This window comes from Lissotriton vulgaris, chromosome 11, assembly GCF_964263255.1.
Source record: "Lissotriton vulgaris chromosome 11, aLisVul1.2, whole genome shotgun sequence".
NCBI classification, from domain to species: domain Eukaryota; kingdom Metazoa; phylum Chordata; class Amphibia; order Caudata; family Salamandridae; genus Lissotriton; species Lissotriton vulgaris.
The window spans coordinates 1,036,884,115-1,036,909,160 of NC_141699.1; the positions used below are offsets into that span (position 1 = coordinate 1,036,884,115).

Consider the following 25,046-nt stretch of genomic DNA (forward strand, 5'->3'; position numbering starts at 1 on the left):
CGTGCTGCTGGAGCCGGGAATTGAATTGTGAACGGTGTTGTTCGAAGTTAGGTATCATAGCTGCTGCGTCACACTTTTTCTACACTTATATGTTAATTACTGCTAATTAAGTTTTAAACATTATTAAATCATAACTTATAACAGCCTACTGTTACAGTTAGTTTTTCACTACAAAAAGTATGCACGTCTTTTTAAAAGGTACTTAAAAACAATATAGGTTTCAGGGACATTGTAGTTAGAAATTTGCATTTATATAATCTTTGAAATTCACTGAAAAAAACATAGGTTTTACAGACGTTCTAGTTAGAAATTAGCATTTAAACAACCTTTGGGGGACGTGGCTAAGATGGCGGCGAGGTAGGACTTGTTTCCCTGTCCCTCCAGCTCCTCCTGCCATAAGCCTTGTATATTTCCCCTCCTGATGCCCATCAGCACTGGACATTTAGCGTGGCAGTCCCTGCTGACCCGCTAGCACCGGCGGTGTGCTCATCTTGGAGATCTGTGGTATATTTCTGTGCCTGTCTGGGCCGTCTGGCCCCGGCCTTGCTGCGGGCCTCGCAGAGGGATGCTGCTGCCATAGAGCTCTGTCCCGCGGTGTCCCCAGCTGCTTGGTGGGGTACCTAGCGGCTTACTGGGAGCAGCGACGTGGCCGGCTGGCAGAAAGCACGACCTGCGGAGCTGCCGGGAGCGGGCCGAGTCGGGGTCCGCTCCGCAGCTGCCATTTTGCGATATTGGGGAAGACAGTCTGGCCAAGACCCGTGGGAGCCGGGAACGCGAGAGGCCCAGCATTATATGGCGCAGGCAGCCCATTTCAACGAGGCAGCAGCAGGCGGACCCCCAGTGAGCGTCTGATTGCTCCCGCACCGTTGCTGTTCAGGACCACAGTGCCTGGGGCTCAAGAGTGCTGCGGTGAGGAGCGGAGGAGCGGTGGAGGCCCGTGAGCACAGAAGTGAGGTGAGGAGGGGCGGCGGACCTCTGGCTGCGGGTCTCAGTCCGTGTGTCGGCGGACAATGCGGCGATTCCCCACTGGAGGTGGCGAGGGGGCATTGCTGAATACGTGTGGGCAGCATTACTATTTGCAGCGGTCCCCGCGTTCCCCCCCCCACTTGGCAGGGAGACTTTGCTACGGGGATGTGGACTGGGCCCTACTGCTGTTTACTGGGGGCTGACCTTAGCTGTGGTGGCTGCGTGGCGTGACCCCTAGTGGCGGTAGGGCCTGAGCGGCTGAAGCGGGTGTGGGCGCCCCCCCTTGTGCGGCCATTAACTGTGCTCTGTTGTGGCGTTGGGGCCTGAAGATCTGCGCTGCTGAGAGCATTGGGCCTGCCCGCGAGTAGGCAGGAGGCAGTTCTCTGCCCCTATACTATACTTTGCTTCGCCTTTGTAATCCGGAGCAGTCACCATTACTGTGCACTATTCTGAGTGGAGCCTGGCAGCCCGCTTCCCTGTAAGTGCTGTGGGGGGAGACAGGTAATGGAGGACTTTCACCTGCCCCCCGGTTGAGCTGGTTGGTCCGTGTTTCGGCGGACGGTATGGCATGGTGCGGAGGTATAGTGGCAGTGGCGAAAGCGGGGGACTCAGCTTTGCGCACTGTGGGGTGCTCCTTGTCTGTGTGAGTGCAGGGGCTCCCCCTTCTTGATATCTGCCCCTTTTTGATTCCTGGGCTCTTGCTTTCCCTTGCTAGCCACGTTGGCCGTGAGGTGTTGCAGGCCTTTGGCTTGCTGCCTGGAGTTTGGGTTCTGGCTCCACCACGGATGGACCCCAACTGTGTCCCTCACGGGGGCCGACGCTATCCGTTCTTCTCTCTTTACGTGTTAGACCGACTGATCCTGCGGGGAGGAATCTCCTGAGTATCTTCGGTGTCTCTTCTCATGCCCCTCTGTGGTGGCTCGTGACTGCGCATAGATCCCTGCCTGAGGTGCCATGTCTTCCTCCAGGAATAGAAAGGAAAAGGCCCTGAAGGATCTCCTGCAGAAGAAGACTGGTCAATCCGCCTCTCAGCAGGAATCTAAATCGCCACAACGCAAGGGCAATGATACGCCGGCGACCAAAGCTTTTATGATTGAGCTGTTCTCGGCCATTAAGGAGGACATCCTGGAGCTTCGCTCCCAGCTCTCTTCTGATCTAAGAGAAGTCTAGCGGCATGTGGATGCCATCGGAGAGCGAGTGGCGACATTGGAAGAGCACGACTTAGGATGGGAGGACGATCTCCACCAGCTCCAGCAGGATGTGATTCGCCTCACGGAACAGAATTTGGATCTCCAGGCCCATGCTGAGGACTTAGAAAATCGGTCCAGGCGTAATAACATCAGAATCCGGGCGGTTCCTTGGAACGGAGAAGGGGATAACCTCTGCGTGTACGTCTGTGATCTCTTTCGCCAGATCCTGGGTGAAGACGGGGATCAGGAAATACAGTTGGATCTTTTGCACCGTGTTGGCCTGCCGCATGGTCCTAAGGTTCCCCCTCCAGGCAGACTTGTCTGTGTCCATGACTTCTAACTTAAGGAGTGAATTTTTCGCAAGGCAGAGATCTCAACCCTGTGCAGTTCCGTGGTCATCAGCACCAAACGTAGGGACTTTAAGCCCATCACTAACCATCCACGGGAGCAAGGCATCCCCTACTCATGGGGCCATCCGTTTTGCCTCATTTTCAAGCATCAAGGCAAGCTCCTGCAGATCCACTCTTTGAAAGGCGTTTATGATGTATTGGGACTGGAGCGGCCTTCTCCTCAGCCTGGGATCAACAGATCTCCTTCGAGGCGATGTAGGCGCTCCACCGACTGGCAGCGCGGTGGGAGATCACCCCCCCTCCCCCCACCCCATCAAAACAGGACACGTCCACTAGAATGTTGGAGAGGGAGGCGGCCCTTACTTCGGCGGCACAGGTGACTGATAATACTGGCGTCCCTTGATCTACAAACGATTGGCATCAGTTGGGCTCATATTTTGGCGCCGGAGGAGGGGAGCAGTCTGGCGAGGAGTTGTGTCATCCCTTGCCCTTTATTCGGTGGACTTACTCAGTACCAGACGCGTGACTTGATCTAGGATGGCGCCATGTCCCCCTACACGTTTGACTCGCAAGACTGACTGTTGTCACTGTATTCGACTTTTGGGTTCTCTTCTTTTTTATGTTCTATTGCATTATGTGTTAGGGAATTGGGTTTTGTGGGTATTTTGGGGTTGCTTTAGGGGCTCCGCATCAGATCTCAGGCAGGTAGAGCAGGTCTCTCGCCCAAGGTCCTTGACTCCTTATGGCACTAGTACTTTTGAGCTTAGGCAGCTAGATGTCCTTTTCTCCTCCCTTGGCTGCTTGGGGTAGGGATCTAAAAATTGTAAGCCTAAATGTCAGAGAGTTAAATGGCCCAGTTAAGCGCTCTGCAATACTTTCACTCACCTGCTCTCCAAAGATAGTAAGCGGATGAAGGATAAGCGTTTTCCGCTGCAACTATGGTCCTCGGGTCCGGCTAAGAAACATGGGGTGGCAATTCTTTTTAGTGGCACGCACACTGCAAACTACTCTCTCCTGTAGTTGACATTAAAGGCAGGTTCCTGGCTGTTTGCATTCAATGCGGAGATACGCAATTGACAGTAGGGTCATTATATGCCCCGAACGAACGACAAGAATCCTTCCTGTGCTTGGCTCTTTCTGAAGTTCTTGCATCTCCAGATGCGATGATATTGGTGGGTGGTGACCTGAATGTAGTGAAGGATCCAAGGATGGATAGGTCAGAATAACGATCGCATCAGGCGGGTGCCCTGTCACAGGGTGGGAAAGAATGGTTGATTGATGGTAGATTGAGTGATGTGTGGCGCGTCCAGCATCCTAACGAGCGTGACTACACCTATTATTCCGCAGCGCACAAACCCTATGCACGCTTAGACCACTTCTTAGCCACATCATGGTCACCGAGGAGGCTAGGAAAATCTTAGATCAGGGAGGATCAGTGGCAGTGATCCTCCTTGATCTCAGTGCGGCCTTCGATACGGTCAGTCATGTCACCTTGCTGCACCGCATGTCCCAGGTCGGGATCAAGGGTAAAGCGTGGACCTGGTTCCGGTAATTCCTGGAAGACAGATCTTTCCAGGTGTTCGATGGTGATTCGGTCTCCACCAGCATCCCTCTGAACTGCGGCGTCCCCCAAGGATCCTCTCTGAGCCCGGCACTTTTTAACCTGTACATGAGACCACTGGCTGATGTCGTCCGTCCGTTTGGGATCAAGATCATTTCCTACGCGGACGACACGCAGCTAGTGGTCTCCCTGACACAGGAGACCAATCTACCTGTACAGAGCGGACTCAGAGAGTGTCTGAAGGAGGTAAAGACTTGGATGTCCCTATAATCCTTAAAATTAAATGGGCACAAAACCGAGCTTATGGTCCTCGGCAACTCGGTCCCTAGCTTCCCGGCCACCCTTTGGCCACCCATCATGGGCCCTCCACCCCAACCCCCAAAAACAGCATTAAAAGCCTGGGAATATGGACGGACAGATCTCTTTCCTTCGACGTACAAGCTACCAAACTCTCGGCCACCTGCTCCGGCATCATGAAAATGCTTAGGAAAATTCTCCCCCTCCTCCCTATGGAAGCCAAGCAAGCAGCGGTACAAGGCCTGATCCAGTCCCGCCTTGACTTTAATAATGTCCTTTACCTCGGCGCCCCAGAATCCACCTTGAGAAGGCTGCAGATTGTGCAGAACTGCGCCGCACGTCTGTTACTTGACATCCCTCGCAGACAGTCAGTTAGGTCCGGGCTAGTCACTCTCCACTGGCTACCGGTGCGCCAAAGAGTTTTGTTCAAAGCCATGTGCATAGCCCACCAGTCCTTCTGGAACTCTGGCCCCAGGATTACACAGGACCTAATCCATCATTACAGGCCCAACAGGAACCCAAGATCTAACCAGTCCTTCCTAGCAGTCATTCCAAGAGTAAGAAGATCCAGATCTGGAGGTAGGTCGTTCTCCCACAATGCTGCGAGGGCTTGGAACGCCCTTCCACTGCACTTAAGATCCAACTCTAATCTTACGACCTTCGCAAACAATTAAAAACCTTCCTATTTCACCCAGTCTAAACTTCCCACCCTCCCTCTGTGTTTTTCCCCTGGTTGGACCTGGTATTCTTAGCGCTTGGACGCCTCCGGGCAGCAATTCGCGCTCTATAAATTCACATCCTATCCTATCCTATCCTATCCTATCCTCTCTCCTCCCCAACTTGCACGCAGCAGATATTACTCCTTGATGCTTGTCGGATCATGCCCTCATCTCGGTTCTGCTTACCTTCCATGGCAAGCGTCCACCGCCGCCTGGCTGGCGTGTTCGCGACTCCGCGACTCCCTGCTACACTCGAATCCGGGACACTATAGTTAACTACCTTGCGGACAACGATAGGGAGGACACACCTCTTGCGGCAGTATAGAAAGCCCTGAAATTAATGGTGCGGGGTGAGTTCATCGCGATTGCAGCATCCTTTGCGCGGTTGCGCAAAGAAAAGCGTGCAGAGTGGGAGGTGGGAGCCCTAGAAACAGCACACAAGAAGACGGGAACCCCAAGAGTGTGGACGGAACTGGAAACAAAGCTACGCATGCTGAAACACTTAGACTTGGATAGGGCTGAGCATGCCCTGCTGCGCTTGCGACATAAGTTTACCTTAGCGGGGATAAGGTAGGGAAGATGTTGGCACATAGGCTAAGGGCACGAGCACAGCTGTCAGCTATCCAATCAATCCGGGATTCACAGGCGGTGGAGCACACCACAGACCCTTATTGGTGACACCTTCCGTCAGTTCTATCAGCGCCTGTACACAGGGGGGACACTAGCCTGCGGGGTACGGAGGATTACCTAAATTCATGTGGACTTACTCCTCTGCTTAAATCTTCGGCGGACACTTTAGATACCACCGTTCGCGTAGAGGAGGTCATATCAGCGATAGCACGTTTGAAAGTGGCCAAGTCCCCGGATCCGGACGGCTTCTCCACTTTGTTTTATAAGACCTTATGCTTGGAGCTGGCTCCTCTTTTAACAAGACTTTTTAATTCTTTCCTCGATGCTGGGGAGGTGACTCCCTAAATGTCGGAGGCAGCAATTACGGTTATCCTTAAACCGGGGAAGGATCCTAAAGAATGCGGATCCTACCGGATTTCCCTCCTGAGCATTGATACGAAGCTTTTCGCGAGTATCCTGGCAGCGCGACTTAGCCCCTTGATGGATGGACTTATTGATCCGGACCTGTCCGGCTTCATTCCGACCCGGCAAGGAGGGGACAACACCAAACGGCTCCTCCACCTTATAGACTTAATTCGCTGGTCTCGCGCTACGGTCGATTGGGATTACCTATTTGCAGTCTTACGGGCTTTTGGATTTGGCGATAACTTTGTCCGATGGGTCCAGTGTCTTTATGCAGCCCCTAAGGCAGCGGTGCTAGTGAACAGGAGTAAATCACCCTCTTCCCCATCTCCAGAGGAAAGCGGCAGGGGTGTCTCTTGTCCCTGTTGCTTTTCGCGCTCTATATGGAGCCTTTTGCCCAACGCATATGGTTGAATCTAGATATTGTAGGCATCAAGTTCGGTGCTGATACGCACAAAATTAGTATGTATGCGGACAATGTCATCCTGTCGCTCATACAACCCCATTCCACGGTGCGGTGCCTGGCAGGAGAGCTCCTTGAACTTGGAAAGATCGCTGGGGTTAAAGTAAACTTTTCGATATCGCAGATTCTCAATATTCCTATCCCTGACGATGAGGTCCAGGACCTGCAGCAGGATTTTGCCTTCCAGTGGGTGCACACCGACATTACATACTTGGACGTTCGGTTGGTGTCATCTATTGCTGAAACGATTACCCTCAACTATAAATTGTTGATGGATCAAACTACCAAGGCATTGTCTGATTGGTCCCGCCTCAACCTGGCTTGGTATGGACGGTTAGCGGCAGTGAAAATGACTGTGCTCCTGCGTATCCTTTATCTGTTTCAGATGCTCCCAGTGTGCCCTCCACCAGGCACCCTGTGGAAGTTACAGGGGCTCCATAACAAATTTTTGTGGGGCAATAAAAAGCTGCGACTCGCATTATCACTTGTCACTTCACCGAAAGCTGGGTGGGATGGGCTTCCCGCTAGTGGGGGCTTATTATCAAGAATCCTGTCACCGCTACATCATGGAATGGAACAGACCTGTGTCCAGTAAGCACTGGAACTTTATGAACCAAACAGTGGCTGGTTAAACAGTGGCTGGTTGTAACATCTGCCGTGAACTTTGGCTGCTGCGCAAACACAGAGCTTGGGGCCTTTACTCCTCTCCGGTGACCTCGCCGACTCTTAAAGTATGGGATTGATGGAGCAGTAATTTTCTTCTTGTAATTTCTCAATGCAAAACCCTCATGCTACCTCTATTTACCGCTGAAAAAGGTGTTGGGCCCTTGACACCATGTATTACCTTCTGGAGACTTTAAACAAACATGCGCAGTCAAAAATGCAATTATTATTTAAGCCTATGAAGAGAGATGTTTAGTATTTTAAAGGGTTTTATTTTCTAGTAAAAAGTTAAGTTTTCTCTGACCCTTTATTCATTAGTAAAATATCAATCAGGTTACAGAATTTGGAAAACAGGAAAAATAGTATTAATACAGAACATATTACAGTCTGCATATAAGAATCACATGTAGAAAGAAAATGTGGCGCAAAATGTCAATCAAACTCTTAAAGAGTTTGTAAGAAAAATTGTCTTGCAAGGCTAATCAATAATTAAATAGTTGGCAAAAATCTCCCATAAAGAGTAATAAATGCCTAAGACAAATGCATCTTGTCAGACCAAATTAATTAGTCAAAGCATAAACTTAGAATTTTAGCATCTAAATCTAAAAGCCTTTCTATCTGTTGCTGCTCTCTGCATCTCTGCCAGTCTGATGGGAGCTGCTCCTTTAAAGCACCCCCTCCTTCACCAGCCCTTAAAGTAATGTGGGCTGCCGTGCCAAAAATATGACGTATAAGCAAGAAACCTCCGCTGACTCTCCTCGGACGCAAATTTCCTCCCAAGGCTGCACTCGTGACGATCTCGTACCTAACCCATATGAATGAAACAGAGCCTAAGCCTAAAGAGCACAAAAGCCAAAATGAGCAAAAAGCCAGCCACGCCTCCAAAGAGGTCATTATTTATACTCTAATTCTTGGCAGACTACACAAAAATGTTGCATCTTCAGGAAAACTTGTACCTGATTGGTCAGTCACGTTGGCATGAGGTCTCACTATCCTGACTCATTGAAAATTCTGGAGCATACCAGTTGTAATAAAAGAAGCATAAATGAATAAATACATTTTATATGTTTGTAACATTTGCTAGGAAAAAAATATTTCAATCTTTTCCTCTTCCTTCCTGTCACAGCACAGGATAGAAGGATACTTTAGCTAACTGGTACATTGGCACAATCACAAGAATGCACAGTTCAAAGTGGCCTTGACTCCTTCATTTCGTGAGATAAGCTGGCACAGTCTGCGCATGCTCTCTTTTCTTTAATGCAAGTCATAGCCTTGATGGATTCACAGGCAGCCATGTTTTCTTAGGTCCAAAAAATAAAACACACAAAGAGAATATTAATTTCATGTAAATCAGCCCATTATATTTCCCAACTCCATACTAATACCCCTTATAAATGTTTACCTAGCCAAGCTATTAGTTTAAAGCAGATTTTATGATTGCAATTTTTTTGCATGTTGCACATAACCAATGTACAACATAGCATTTTTATGCTTTAGTGTAAATTTTAAAACCGCACACAGTTAATACAGCGCACACAGTTAATACAGTGCACACAGCAACATCCTTTAGTGTTTTAGATAGCTTTTCGTGCAAAAAAAAACATTTAGCCCCATGTGTAGTGTGTGGTGCATTTGTTAATTCACACACATTATAAAAAGAGGGGTTTTAAACTAAAAATGTTTATCAAAATATGCAAAAAGCCAAAGTCTTTTAAGGCAGCAATAGTGAATTTAGATTACAAGGATGAGCTGGGAAAAGAGAAACACATTCTATTAATCTTCAAAGCTAAAAAGGCCACTTTTCTCTACACTGCAAAAACACATATTAATTCACCAGAAGCATTTCAGACTGAAAAGGCCTCATTTCATGTCTTATGTGCCATGTGTTTTCACTTGCACCAAAATGTGCATGGCAATTTAAATGCAGTCTGTCTGAAGCACAGTAATAAAACAATGCCTGACTGCAGATGAAATCTGCTCCATCAGGATCAGTTAGCGTGACACAGAGGCTGGACTATGTTTCCCTCCCCCATGACTCCTATCGTGGACAACTCCGATTTCCCTCCAGGAGTTGCGCCTCCAGTTTATCACCTTTGGAGGGAGGAGGGCTACAAAAGGGTGGGTTCCCAATTTCATCTAGATGGTTTAATTCCCTTCCCTCAACTGCGTAAGAGTCGGACGCTTTCCATTACTCACAACTTGCACACTGGGTGACCCAACCCTCCAATTTCGCTCTAATGTCCCACCCTTTGACCACTTTTGAAAAGTGGCTGGTCTGCAAAAAGGATGACCATAAGCTCATATCTGAATTGTACGCGATGATCATGGTGCGCCCCAAGAAGCAGCGTACGAAGGCGCAGGTCCGCTAGGAGACCGAATTAGGGTGCCCTGTAACGCACAAAGAATGGGAGCACATCTTTTACCGGGCACACCACACTGCCTCCAATACTGCGGGTGCAGAATCTGCCTATAAAGTAGTCACTTATTGGTATTATACCCCAGTGCGCATCCAATCATGGGATGGAAGTAAGTCAGGCCTCTGCTGGCGGGGGTGTGGTCTTCCTGGCACCTTGATACATTTACTGTGGCACTGCCCGAAATTGCTTCGATACTGGTCAGCTGTTCTTGATGATCTGGATGCTGCATTTCAGATTACATTCCCACAGGCACCTGAACACACCCTGTTGGGACTCCCCCAACCTAAGTACTTCCCTTTGCGCTCGTTGAGGGGTAAGCAGATAGCCATAGCATTGCTTGCAGCGGGACAGGTTCGTCTAGTGCACTGGTGTTCCTCTGCCAACCCTGACCCACAAGACTGGATTCAGAGGCATTGGCACCTTTTGGCAATGGAGCGCCTTTCGCTTAGCAGCGATGGGAAGGGTTAGGAATATGCGAAGCTGTGGGCCATTCCTGCATCTCCTTACCAAAGAAATGAGGGAAGTCTTGTCCCCGAAATACCTACAAATCCAGCAACTCACCCTCTGGAACTGCCAGGGGCCACAAAAATGCAGCCTGAATGTCCCTGGCCTGTGACCTGTTGTTACGGGGAGGTAGGAGTACTGATTAGAGACTGATGTGGAGAGGAGTGGGGGGTATAGGAGGGTGGAGGGTTTGGGTGTTAGTCTTTTTTCATATTCCTTTTGTTTTATAAAATTGGTATCTTAGCCAGTTGCCTTATCTATGCGCTGTGGTCTGAATATTTTCGCGGGGTCGTCCTCTGGGCTGTAGACCTACACGCTGTGTAATGACCATAACATAGCGCTCTGCCAGCACCTGGATGTTGGCAGTTGAGCTGTGTATAAAGATTCTCTACCACTCAATAAAATATGATTGATTCTAAAACACCTTTGAAATTCACTGAAAAAAACATAGCTTTTAGGGACGTTCTAGTTACAAATTAGCATTTAAAAAACCTTTGAAATTCACTGAAAGCCATAGGTTTTAGGGACGTTATAGTAAGCTGGACATTTCACTCATACAAAACCATAGCAATTCCATTGTTCAGCTTACTATAACCCGCACCCCCGCAATGCACTGCTCATGACGTCACATATTACATCATTCATGGCATGGTCAGTGTCCTCACTGATGACATTACTGATGACTTCAGCGACAAGAGTTGGAGAACTTCAGGCTTTCCCTACTCAAGAAACTTTCTTACAATTTAAAAACGACAAAGTTATTATATGAACGAACCCTAAATTCATCCCTAAGGTTCCTTCAGATTTCCACCTTAACGAACCAATTGTTCTGAAATCATTCTTCCCAAATCCGCAAAATACTCTCTAGATGTTGAAAGGTGCCTAAAATTTTACTTGAACACTACAAGGTCATTTCGCAAGTCAAATCAACTCCTTATTGCGTACAGTGCACCTAGATAGGTTTCCCTATCCCTAAACAGAGCATTTCCAGATGGATTTCAAGTGCAATTGCATTATTTCATCCACAAGCGGGCCAGCCTCTGGCGTCAAGAGTTCGTGCCCACTCTACAAGAGCACTATCCACATCTACAGCACTGTTTGCAGGTGTATCCCTGCCTGACATTTGTAGAGCAGCAACTTGGAGGACGCCGCACACATTCACCAGGCACTACTGCTTGGATGCTGGGAATAAGCGAGATGCGGCAGTGGGACAAGTGGGTCTCAGACATCTCTTTCAATAAGGTGAGCCTTCTTCTTTGGTTCCTTCCAACCATCCTGTACTGTCTCATATTTTAAATGGTTTATGATAAAAAGGTATACTTTGGATAGTTTAGCTTATACATTTATATGAGTATTTTAATGTATAAGGACCATGCTTTCATGCATGCCTTTCCTGTAGTGGTTATATGGCATGAAAATGTGTTACTCACTGCTAGCTTTTCTGGATCAAGCATGTGAATCTAAGAAAGTTCTAATACTGGAGTAAGAAACAAGTTACTTACCTGTAACTATAGTTCTCCAGTATTGGAATCTTTCAAAGATTCACATGCAACCGGTCGGCCTCCCCTGGAGAAGGCTCACTTATCTCAGTTTTTTCTATTTATGCAAACTTGTGCTTGGAAAATCTGAGGGACTGGAGCTCCTCTCAGGAAGGTTCTACAGGGTGGTCTCTTCTGATTGGTTAAGTTTTAAGTTTGGTCCTTTTTTACTAAAGGACAGGGATTAGTTATAAAAGATTTTAAGGCCTAGAGCCTTATGTTCTATGACTAATAGGACAATTATTTTGATGATACCGGGGACTCCCATCTCGACGACGCGGAATGCTTCAAGCATGTGAATCTATGAAAGATTCCAATACTGGAGAACTATAGTTACAGGTAATTAACTTGTTTCGTTCTTCTTCTGTAGTGAATGACAGTTACAATCGCCAGTAGTCCCAAAGAGTTAATACTGTAGACTTGGAGAAAAAGCCATTTGTTACATGGACCTTAAACTGGCTCAATTTCCTTACAAACCTATGAGTAGGAGAAGGTATTTACCCTTTTGAATAGTTTTCCTCCTGACTTGTATACAATGTTTCAATTCAAAACCTATCTCACTTTGAGAGAAGGGAACTTATCCTTCAAATCCATAAAAGAGAGTATCTTAACATCTCATATATTACTACAAGTCTCATTGATTTGAGCAGGGTCACAAGATGGGCATTTCCCATTCACTATGGGGTCCATTACGATGGCGGGTGGACAAAGTCCGCCACTGTAGGGGAGCCAGGGACCTACCGCCGAAGTCACGGTGGTCCCGCCATGTAAATTAGGATGCCCCCGCCACACTGGTGGGCGCATCCTGGCACCTTTACATTGCGGGTGGATCTACTGGCTGCAGACCCACTTGCAGTGTAAATGGACTGTGCCCGTCATTCCCATGCACTACATGTCAGGCACCACGTGGTGCCTGCCACATTGTGCATAGCAATGAAGGGGGGGAACCATAGGTACCCCCATGTGCACCCCCACCCCCAACACCATGGGGGCCCACTATGGGCCCCCAACAGCAAAAACCGCAAGCCTTTCCATGGCGGCGTCTCATTATCGCACTCATCATAATACGGATGGCAGTGCCTCACAGACACCGCCACCATATTGTGATCTTTTTCCACCCGGTCGACAAGTCGACCGGCGAAAAACCGGTGGACGGTCTTTCCGTCAGCCGGGGTCCCCCCGCCATACTAATATGGCAGGGGGAAAATGGGTGGCGGGCGGAGGGAAATGTAGGGCGGATGGCCACCGCCATCGTAATCAGCCCCTATGTTTGTATTATTCCAAAGAAGGCTGTGGTGTGGAGATGCAAGCACAGCATTGGTTTCCAGTGAATGTTAAACTGTGCATTTAGTTTGACATGTAGTCGCTGTGTTGTATCCGTAGGTGGAATTTTACCTGCATTATAGATGTATGCTAGATCATCTTCGTTATTACTTGTTTCTTTGGGAAAGTTTTGCTTTATAATACATTCCAAAGCTCGATCACCTAAGCCCCTGTGAAATAAAAATGGCATATATTTTTGGGTATTTTTACTCTTGGTTTGCTGTTTTTCTAAATACATGATATTGTTAATCCTGGGAATTATTACCATTTTCAATTAATTTAATTTCCCGTATTGTGACATATTTAATTCTGTCCTTTTTAGTAAATGTAGCATTTGTTTTTTACTGTACTAATGGCTTCAGTCATATCTTCCAAACCTCTATTGACTGTATTTAGGGTTGGTTATGATTGGGAAGAACTACTAAAGCTCTGATGTCAAGCAGGTTCCGTAAGAAACAAACCTACCACTTAAGAATGAAAGCCATATCTTAATTAGCTGACTATGGCATTTAGGATTCAAGTTATCTGCATTCATCAAAATCCATCTGACACACAACTTTACTTAAAAACATACTCAGTCAACATGACATATATCCTTAGCTCCTGCTTGACAAAGCAACAACCTTCGATGTCATACAACTTTCTAGCTGCTAAATCCACATAACAACTGAGCTCTTCCTCATCTTGCCCAGACGCAAAAACAAATGTGATCCCTTACTCAATGATGAGCTATTGGCAGATGCCCTCGCCCTTCATCTCTTTTCAGTAAAATTCCTAGTTTATACTCTTGGCTTCGCTCTCTAACTATGTCCACTCATCAACAACATAGCAAAAGTATTCAGTTATTACCTTCATTCTCTTCAAAATACAGAATACGTAACTTTCCCCATCCAACCGCAGCACATGCCATTGTCCCTGTATTGAAACATTTTAGGAGCGCCTTATTAACAGGCATTCCACAATAATTTCTTCCACCTCGGAAAGCAGTCCTCTACTCTATGGCGAGACTTCGTCCCTATTTTATTCAAATTTTCTAGCTTTATAAGAATGAAATTTGAGATTGGGTGTCTGGCTTACAAAGCAATACACTTAAAGATTCTCCCTTGAAACCAAAAGGGACTCTGAAGAACAAGCTCTCAGGCACAAAATTAGATTTTTACAGGGCAACTACATTATTTTGGAAATGTCTCTCCTCCTTAGTTAAGAGTCATCCCTCTCTTCTTAACTTCAGGCTGTATTTAAATACTCGCACTTTCAGGTTGTTCCTGATAAACCATGGTTCAGAAACTCAACAGTACCCTCCAAACTTACCTCTGCGCTGTAATTCCAACACTTTTCTTTCTTTACTGTAGTATAATACTGCTCTCAGTTTTTGAGACAACTTTTTCTGTGGCAGAAATATATATATATTTGGTATAAAACACGATAATGTCATTATGGAGCAGCAGTTCTGTATAAAAGGATTAAGTAAAAACATAAATAGCTCTCACCTTGTCTTGCAGGAAGTTGTCATTTAGCACCCACTCACATTCTATTCTGTTTCCGCAGAGCTTGTCTGGTTTAGAGTTTTGCGATTAAGGATCTGTCCCTCCACCATATAGATGTTACAAGAAGCCAGTGCAAGATTTTCTCTACTTTTCTTGACATGACTCTGATTGCCCTAACTTTTTAAGTAATTCACTGTGGTTGTGTTGGCCTTTTGAAAAAGTATGGGTGATGCAGATATTGGTGGAAGGAATGATTTTAGAGCTAGATGAAATTTCCTCAGCTCTAGCATGTTAGATACACCTTTTCCACTGGAGACTATTTCCCATGAGCAGAGTGGTCCTTCTTGTGCTCTCCTGATTCTTCATTGAACCACCCGTTACAGACCGAGGTTTCCAGGATTGAACTCATTGACCCATGTTCCAATCTTTGCACTACTCATGTAGAGATAGGAGACTGCGAAGGGAAGATTAAGGTGTCCAGCTGTGTTGTCCAGTTTTCCGCAACCACTGAACGTCTTGACACTTATGTGGAGGATGTATATGCAGACTGATATATACTAGGAAGATGCAGGAGACCATGCTGCCAAAGTGAGATGACTCTTGTCTAATAAATAGAGTTGTTCTTCTTTAGAGAATGGATCTTCAACATAGAAATTATGTTTTTTCCTACAAAAGAGACTGATTTGCCAGATATGAATCAATTGTCGCTTCTAGACTCTGTATACTATAAACTGGTTAGAGGATGATTTGAAAGAGATCTGCAGGCCCAGCCTAGAAGACGATACAGCCATGCAATGGCTGTTGTTCCTGTTAAACTGACAATCCACATATAGACTAAGATGTCCTTTCACATTATGGCATTTACTATTGTGGCCATCTACTTTCTTAACACGTTGAGGTTGACCTGAGGGTAAACAGAATAACTTGAATTTGGAAGTGAAAGCCCTTTCGGAACTAGGAGAATTTCCTGTGATTGTTGAATATTGGTATGTGGAAGTAGCATCTTGTAACTCTCTAAAAGCTATCTAGTCTCCTTGAAGGAGACAAGGATAGATATGATGGAGGGCTTGCCTCTTGAATGTTTACCTCTTCACGCATTTGTTGGTGTATTTCAGTATTTGAATTGGATGGTAATTCTGAGGTACACTCTTTTTTCTATACAGAACCATATTCCCTTGTTTGGCATTTGTGAAACTGCTGTACTGCATTCTTATGAAGAAAGACTTGGAGTTTATGTACCTCATAGTTCAAAAGCAAATTATTCAATTCTGTCGGTGGTATGGATGGTGGAGAAGAACGTAATCTGATTTTCTATCAATTTCTTTAAAATATTTTGAAGCAAATTGTCTTTTGCTTTGCTCTACCAAAAGAGGAAATAGTAAGAAGTGGTTTCTGCCTTTTGAAATACTGTTTTTGAGGAGGTTGTTGCTCTTCTTGAAGTTGCAATTTCTGTTGTCTTTTAGGCAAGTAAAAAGGGCTATTTGCTGGCTTCGACCATACTCTTTGCTTTGGAAATTAGGACACTCCTTGAGGTTATCAAACTTTCAGAATGGAACATTTGACCTCTTTTTGAAATAAAAATTATGCAGTGGATTTCTTCATCTACACGGATACCAAAATAAAAACTAAAATATAAGTCATAAATGTTTTGGTTGGCTTTAGGGGATAATATCAAGTGGAGCCTTGAGGAACAGCCCAGAGAGAAACTATGACATAGTTTAGTTCAATATTATTATGCCTTTAGAATGTTCTCAATAACCCAGTACAATAATTGCTCCAGTTATTTTCTTTACTTTCCTAACAGCGTTGGAGAAAAAGAACTAGCAGCTCTTATTACCAACGCTGAAGCCTGACACACCTTCTTGTTGACCGAATCCATGCCTTTGTTTTAGTTTTCCAGAGGAGCTGAAGAAGGTGAAGAGAGAGCATAGTAGCTGTTCCAGGGAATGTGTAGCAGGAAGAAGGGTTCCATTGTGTATTTTATTGACATGGTGGTCAATCTTCAATAGTCCCTGAACGAAGCTGACCAACAGCCTGGCTTGCAGTTTTTGAAGCAATTAGAGAGGTGACAAATTCATGATAGATTGTTTCATCTTCAGGCTGGCATTTGGTGGACCTGACCCTAAATACTCGCACAAAGGCACACCTTGCAGTTAACTATAAATGATTTATATATTCTACCTTCAAATGCAAAACTCCAAAAATAACACCTTTGTGACCTTCGTCTCAAATTAAACAAACTTATACCTGTGACGTGGCCCAGTACCATGCATGGCACCTTTATTTACCTATGGCGTATGCATCACCAAAACCTATCTTGCTGGGACAAGTATGCCTTTGGAAAAACAAGGTTACATAGACCTATTGACCCTTATGCCAAGACTGGATTTTGGTATCTGTTTCTCAACCAGTTGGGTAGGAGGAAGAGCACGACATCAGAGTGAGGCAAAAGGGCACTCATGGTGCTTCTTAGACCTTGCTCTCCCTCTTTCACAACACCCTCTCATTCATTCTGTATAAACAGAACTGGTATTCTACACCATTGTATTGTGCATGACATGGGTGTGACAATTGGTGGCTTGTATGTAAGGGGGTAAAACTCAATCTCTTTTAGGGTAACTCACAGATGAAAGCTTTAAATTCTTTTAAAGTCATCACATTCCTTTTTGTGATACGTTTCGTGTCGTTCCTAGCTGCATAGTCAATTCCCAACTGGAGACAATAATATCAAAAGTGCCAGGGGGCACAGCGGCTTTGTGCAGCCTTTTTTTTTGTTCCACCAGATCAATCTAGTATTACAGAACAAGCAGCAGACATTTGCACTGTCCCTTCTGTTGTATAGATCACACCACATGTATGTAGTGCCAACACAATCGCAAACGGGCATTCCCTCATTTGCATAGTGGCGGGGCACCTTGTAAATGAAGAAACACTCTGAACCTGTGTCTACAATGTATTATAGACCTAGATGCATAGTTAGGCCATCAGGCGGCAGACTGACTGTGAGCTTCAGTGAAGTGGCATACAGTCAGTGCACCCCGAGGGAACTCTTTGAAAGCTGGAAAAGAAGGTTCTATGAACTCCAAGACATCATCTTTCAGGAAAGTGCAGTCAACCTCGGACGTTTTAAAGTAGATTGGGTTAATTTTTTTTTTGCTATAATTTTAAGCTATATTACTATTTATTTCTATTAAAAATGTACAATGTGTGTGTTTTCTATTTTTCTACACAGGATTTTCAAATTCAGCAACTAGAGCGAAGGTTGTCTCGTTTAAAAGGAGAAGGAAATAAAGATGAAAAGCATGCCCTGGAATTAAAGGTGGCAGAACTTACAAGAATATGTGGAGACAAAAAGAGTGCATTAACTCTTTTAAGCATCCAGCACAATAAAGTTCAGGTTTGGAGTTTTGGTGAATTTCTTTTACTGATTTAAAACATATTGACTAGAAATTATTTCAGATACATTGAGGTGCCATAATCTGTGCATTTTTTGCAACATCAGGACTATAGTTTGCAAATACATATTTTAGAGAAGCACCTACTCAATGCATGGTCATTCATATAAAAGCTGTTTTCTCTTTTTTCTGTGATTTGCATTGATAGGGGGTCATATTAAAAACCTAATCTAATTTATTTTCTCCTTTTTAATTTGCCATTTTCAACTCTTCTACAGAGAAACAGCCAAGGAATCAAGTTGGCTTATTGACATTAAAAGAAAGTTAATAGTTGGATATATATTTATTGTTGTAAATTTTCCTAGGCACTTGTGTAGCACACCATTGGCCAGTAGTATGCAATTTCAGTAATGCTGTAGGTCTGTTGAGTACATGCGCCAGAAACTGCATATGGTTTTATCTCCACTGTAATGTGCTCATTTATATCAACCATTTTCTTAAGAAGGCTACATTTTATTTTTAATCTAACGCAGGGAAAAATTGTAATTTAAATATATTTATTTTAAATATTTAACCACGCATCAACCTAGACAAAAAAACGGCAACTGGATCTCCGCACATAAAAATGAAAACGGTGCAAACTGCAATATAAAGAAAAAGTACAGTTTATTGATAATCTAGCATATTCCTAAAGTAATATCCATACAACGGCAAGAAGTTAACATAAACAAATTACCATTGATATTACTAATCAAAACAGTACAGAAGTTTCACAAAGTTTTCCTGGAATAGTAGGAACTGAGAGTGGTAGAGAGGCCTAAAATTGGAGAAACATTAGTTTCACACCCTTGAAGCTGCAGCAAAGCATAACATAAGAACTTCTACCAAATGGCAGAAGAATACAAGATATGCATTTGTGATAGGGTCGTTGTACAGCACATAGCTTCCTAGCTCCTTCATGTTGCAATATGTGAGTTCACAGAACTTCATACATACATGTTTCTGTTTCTCTAAGCTTTCATGAACATTTAATTTAGACTCGCATAGACCTTCCACTGTGGATAGTCATTTCGACTAGCTTTAATTTATTCTACATAATATATATTTAGAGATTTGTAAATAGTATCATGGTACAAATCAGATTGAGGAGAGGAGAATATCAATCAAAGATGATAGGTGGTATGTGTATATCAATACATAAAGAAATATATAAAAAAGGTGACATCCAATCTGGTGGGTATTTTGACTAAGGATTTTACAAATTTGTACCGAGCTACGAAGAAACTATTGATGAAACTATTTATTCAATTTTTTACCCACCAAATTGTTTTGTAGCAAGTGGCACCGAGATGGTTCCAGTGACGAACTTTGCCATCTTGCAAAGCCAGTTCAGAATCTATAGTCCACCTTTTATTTTGTTGCCCCTGTTACAATAACTTGAGGGGCAAGTGGATTATTCCATTGTGTAGATTGTTTGGTCCTGGCCATTATCTTGAGGTGTTGAGAATAGTATTTGGCCTGGCCAAATATTGGTATACACTATGGATTAAGCGTTTTTTTATCCTTCTTTTATCTTGCAAATTGTATTTTATGGTCGCCATGTCTTCTTTTAAAATTGTCTATTTATCTTGTATATTGTTATAAACCTGCCTTGTGTTGTGTACTTTTTAAGATCTCAGTGATCGAAATAAAGTTTTATATTATGATGATGATGGTATATCATCACACCAGACACATCCAGTTATTTGACTTTCACATACTTCTGTGAAGCCTATACAGTTTATTGAAATATGTCCATTCTAGGCATCCTCTTCATACCTTGGGAATAGTTGAATGAGAAACTGTATGGAACCTAAAATGTCACCTGGCCCATTGTTATTTTAAAAAGACAAATTGGTTTACATTTTGATTTGAAATTCATTACTTTGGGAATCTAATGACATTTGTCTGTATATTTAAACAGGGCGATGTTGCACATGGCAAAAGAGAGCTAGAGAAAATAGTACATGAAAAGAGTGGCCTCGTCAACAGAATAGAAGAACTTACTTTGTTCAATGCCATGTCGGACAAAGCACTGAAAAAGATCAGAATCGATAAGCAGGTATGGATATTTGAATGTTATTAACCAGTGCATCAGGTAATGTAATTGATACCATTAACTAGTAGATTATTTTCTACTTCAATTTATGTGATCAACGTGTAATATACCAGAAAGTGCCTTGACTACAGATTAAGGGGGTACACGTTCCAGAGTATGTCTACTTCTCTAAATCACATCACATGATGTTGTGGTGTAGTGTTACATTTCCTTTTTATATAATTTGTATTGCTGAACTTTTCTACTTATTAGAAGCATATTTTTTGCCTGAAGCACGAGGTCAAGTTTGGAATACTATGGCCCATGCCCTATTGCACTGGGTAATTATGACAATTAGTACAGGATGTAATTATGTTGGTAACATAATATGGACATGTATTAACTAGCGATAGCTGTATTTCTTTAAATCCTATTAAGAACTACAGATATTAGGAACTCATGACCAGAGTATTGAGTGTTGATTTGGTATCACTTATTTAGTACAATCTAATAGGTTTTGTTTGCATAATGGATGCTCTAAGACGGTTATTGATACAGTTATGCAAATATGTATGATTCTCTGTGCATCCCTAAGATGCCAATAAAAGATTATTGCAAAAAACAAAAAGAAGTATATATCTTGCAATAGTGTTGTTACCATGGATTAAACTGCTAACATACTACCATAGAAACAGACTCTTAATGCCGAACCCTTTGACATCAGGTTACAAAAGTGGAGAAGCATCTTGGATGAGGAAATAACTGGCCTCTTTAACAAAAGAAGATCTTTTGCCTCCAAACTGCCAAATACTGGGCCAACTGGCTAAGAATACAGAGTCAATATTCACAGGGACATACTACGGTCTTTATATGAAAACCAACTTTTTAAACATCTTGCCCTTTTTCTTCCTATGAAATTGAATACCATCAAATATATGTATGCACTTTTTGTATAGCACCAAACGTAGCCAAAATTCCTCCGAGCCCTCTGCAAGGTCAAAGGCAAAGATACAGTCAATGAGTGATTGGAGGGGTAGCTGGTGTATTATCCGTCCAAATTGGGTAGGCATCAATGAAAATGTCTTGAAATTGCCCAAACCTTCCTAAAGAACTAAAATACTCCATTTAAAATGGGATTGGTTAACACTGACTACTTGAGGCTTATCCATGTAGTTTATGGTGAACCCAACTTTTTCCTGCTACCATACATCATCTGTATAGCTAACCTTAAATGTTACTATTCACAGCTCCAAATATAAACAGATAATACTTTGATCCACCTCAGACTGGGTGATAGATCTACAAATCTGAAAACCCTGTGAAGTCAATGAAGTTTCTTTTCGATGTCTTCTCGTGCCATAGACAAATAGGTCAGTGGATGAGAACGAGCTGTTTATATGTGGATGACTTTACACTAAATTATTTCACTGGGTTGCAGAAATATGACGATCCTGCCATTACATGCCTTCAGACACTGAACAAACCCCCTGCCTGGTGATGCTGACCAGAATCCTGAGCTTCCTGTTAAATTTTGTATTGTCTTTATCCAAGGTCTATGGAACTAAGGACTGTGAGTACCACCAATTGATCTCTTAAGGATGCCACTCTATACTGAATACCGACAGTTGAATAGAACTCTAAAATCCTTTATGCTCTCTGGACTATTGCTGTAATATATACATCAGCCTCCCAAACTACCAAATATAGATGCTTCATAGACTCCAAAATCAGGCACCTGGAACATGCCTCAATCTCAAATTTTCAAACTCCTGCCTCTGACCGTCGACCCTCCACTGGTTTTCAGTGGAACATAGACTACATGAATTCCTTGTAGAATGGAACCTGATTTACCTGAAAACCACCCTACGACTACCTGGAGTCTATTTTCTGGCCACATTATCTTTATTAGACACAGTAGCTTCAAAGGGAAGAAACAGGGAGTAGGAGAACTATGTATAAGAGGATGAATACTCTTGAACACAATGGACAGGTCTGCAAAGGAATCTAATATAAAATTAAACATACCTTTTCAAACATATTCTACAGTTAGCTGTATTCTAGTAGTAATTGTCCAAACTTAACTAAGTGATCTAGTCCTCCTGTGACAATGCTCACACCCAGCCTCATAACGTTTCATTGCAACTTCTTCATTAGCTTCAGTCTTGACTTTACCACAAAAAGGCAATGTAGGACATAAGCGGAAAGGTAGTATGCTGTACCATGGGGTTGCTTGGTTGGAAGAGTGTTAAATTACGGTATTAGGAAGCTGAACCCAACTGAAGAAGCAGAACTGTTGGGTTGCTTGTACTCTGGTTCTGGTAGGACCTGGATTGACAGTTTGTCTGGACTATTCCTATTGGAGTTGGACGAAGACTGGTTTCCATATGACTGGGTATTATCTAAAGTGGCATAGTGGCCTGTGCCAATAGTACCAAGTTTCACTTTCTGAAGAATCCCAGCTAGGCCAAAACCAGTCTTGGGTTGCTTGTGTTCTGTTTCAGAGAGCACCTGGTTTGGCAGTGCAGGCTGGACTGTTCCTATTAGAGCCGGATGAAGGTTGATTTGCAAATGGCTTGGTCTGATCTCAAATGGCATAATGGACAAGAAAACAATATGTTGGAATGCTAAGCTGTGAAATTTTTTGTGGTTACATTATTTGTAATCCTTCCTTCCATCACCTTTTGTGTGTTTGAATTACAGTGTTGCCCGTGTATGAAGAATTACAGCGTTGTGCTAATTGACGAGAGTGGCATATTAACTTACTGCTGTGTCTAATTGAAAGGTTGTGGTTTATATATGTGGCCTAAGAGGGAAGGGTTTTGCTGTCGTGTATGATGTGCTGTAGCATGCACTCCTAGTTTTACTCCGCTCGTGTAACTGCATTTATGCCTGGAGTGTGATAGGCTGAGCAATAGCTGCATACGTGGACTTGCCTGCTGTCCTAAAGAGGGCAACTTTTTTGGTTAGGTTGGAGTGTCTGAAGAGCAACCTAAATTAAGTTACGCATTAAAGGAAGCAAGAATAAATACTGTACAAAGTCCACCCAGGAGTAACAGAGGAGCAACCCACATGAATGCCCTAAATTACAACCAGCCATTGTGAATGTGCTTCACTGTTGTGTGCCTTTCTCTTATGACTCTTATCATGGAGTATTTTTAACTTACTCTCACTGTAGATATTATTTGGGCTTTCCAAGAACTCTAAGGGGGTCGTTCTGATGGCGATCAGACTGCATCTGATGGCTCATAGGCTGCGGTGCCGACCGACGCATTACAATGCGTGCGGTCTGAGGCAGCAGGCGGAGGGACAGCCCCCCAACCCCCTTTCCGACGGGCTCAAGCAGCCCGTCGGAGGGTCAGTAATCCCTGCAATAGGGCAGTGCCTTCTAAGGACCGTTGTAGGAATAACGTCCTTTTCCACCTGCCTTTTCATGGCGGTGCACCTACCATGAAAAGGCAGGCGGAAAGTTACTTTGGGGGTCCGTAGAGGGGCCCTCTTCCCACCTGGCCCGCAACTGTGGGGCCAGGGGTCACCTATTGTGCCCCTCCTAAACATCCCTGCACCATGTGGCAGGCAACGCAGCACAAACCACAATAGAAAATATACACTTTTTGACAACGTGAAAGTGGTCGCATTGTAATAAGTGCAGGGAGCCTGCCGACTCCTTGTCGGGCTGTCCCTCTTCTGCTACGGTGCCGGTCGGACAAGAGTCCAGCCAGCATAGTAATGATGCCTTAAGCATCTTCACTCTAAATCAAGTGTTCATAACCGGTAGGTATTGCTGTTTAGGAATGAATATGCAAATTTCATCAATGAGCTGTATTGGTCCTGGCCCTCTCTGCAGGATCACCCACAAGCATTTCGCCTTTACCCTCGACTTTTTGCTAAATTCGTGTTTGTTGGCTTTAGAGCTATGTACACTTTACCAATGCTAACTAGCGCTAAAGTGCTTGTACTCTCTTCTTAAAACATGGAGAAATTGACTTATAGCCAAGTGGCACAATTGATTTACTTGTACATTCTTAGTAGAGTGGTATCACATGTACCCAGGGCATGTAAATTAAATGCTACTAGTGTGCATGCTGTACTGATTGTGTGAACCACTTAAGTAGCCCTTCTAAACATATCTCAATCTTACCATTGCAGTCTCTGTGTGCAGTTTTAAACAGCACGGGGGTGGTGAAGTGAGCTAAAGCACAATGATGGATTCAACTCAGATCTGTGACCGAGGGTGACTGTCTAATAAGTTTCAGCGCTCTGTCCATCATCTCCTTGTGTTTGCGCAGTTTTAAATTGACATTTCAACCCGGCAGTCTAAGTTAAGTTTAAAAACGTTCTAAATGTGTTTACCACTACTTCAAGGCCTACCTCTATGGTAGGATAACATTGGCGTTACCTTATTACATTTAATAAGCGATTACTTTAAATTAGGAGCCGCTAGACTGGTTCAGTTTGTTATTTAAGAATTTAAATTAAAAACCCTCTTTAATAGTAAAAGCGGATTTCTAATCACAATTCTAAAAATGCCACTTTTATAAAGATGCAAAAAGAACAATTGATTGACGGATTGCTGAACAATGACAACCACTCACCCCAAGTACAGAGATTTAGGCTAAATCCATCATTTGTTTTCGCCATTCCACCTGAATTTTGCAGGCATCCCTCCACCAAGACGGTATATGCCTGCCCCTGGGGCAAGTTTGTAGCATGGTGTGCAGGAAAGCAAGTTGACCCTCTTTCTGCTACCCTTTCTCAGGGCCTTCTCTTTATTCTTTCACTCGCCTAGCAGGGCTCTTCTTTAGGCAACTTGAAGGGCTATCTTTCTGTCATCTCAGCCTTTCTGTGGTTGCCAGATCAGCCATCCCTGTTCAAATCCCCTGTTGTAAATAGGTTTGTGTAAGTTCTCCAACATATGTTTCCGCCTTCATCATTCCTCAATGGAACCGGATGTGCGTTCCCTTTGACGCACACCATAACTTCCCTCTCAGTCTCCTTACCATCAAGGTGCACTTCCTAGTGTGATAACATCTGCCTGGAGGGTCAGTGAGCTTCAGGCTTTGTCTT

General features: G+C 43.9%; 1 protein-coding gene across 1 annotated transcript in view; it reads left to right on the top strand.

Annotated features, from left to right (window-relative positions):
• Positions 1–25,046, top strand: part of CCDC39 (coiled-coil domain 39 molecular ruler complex subunit) — a 164,574-nt gene that overhangs the window by 77,372 nt on the left and 62,156 nt on the right. The window contains exons 11-12 of the mRNA XM_086944364.1: positions 17,743–17,907; positions 19,869–20,006. Coding sequence (XP_086800490.1) covers positions 17,743–17,907; positions 19,869–20,006 — 303 coding nt within the window. The remainder of the gene's footprint in view (positions 1–17,742; positions 17,908–19,868; positions 20,007–25,046) is intronic.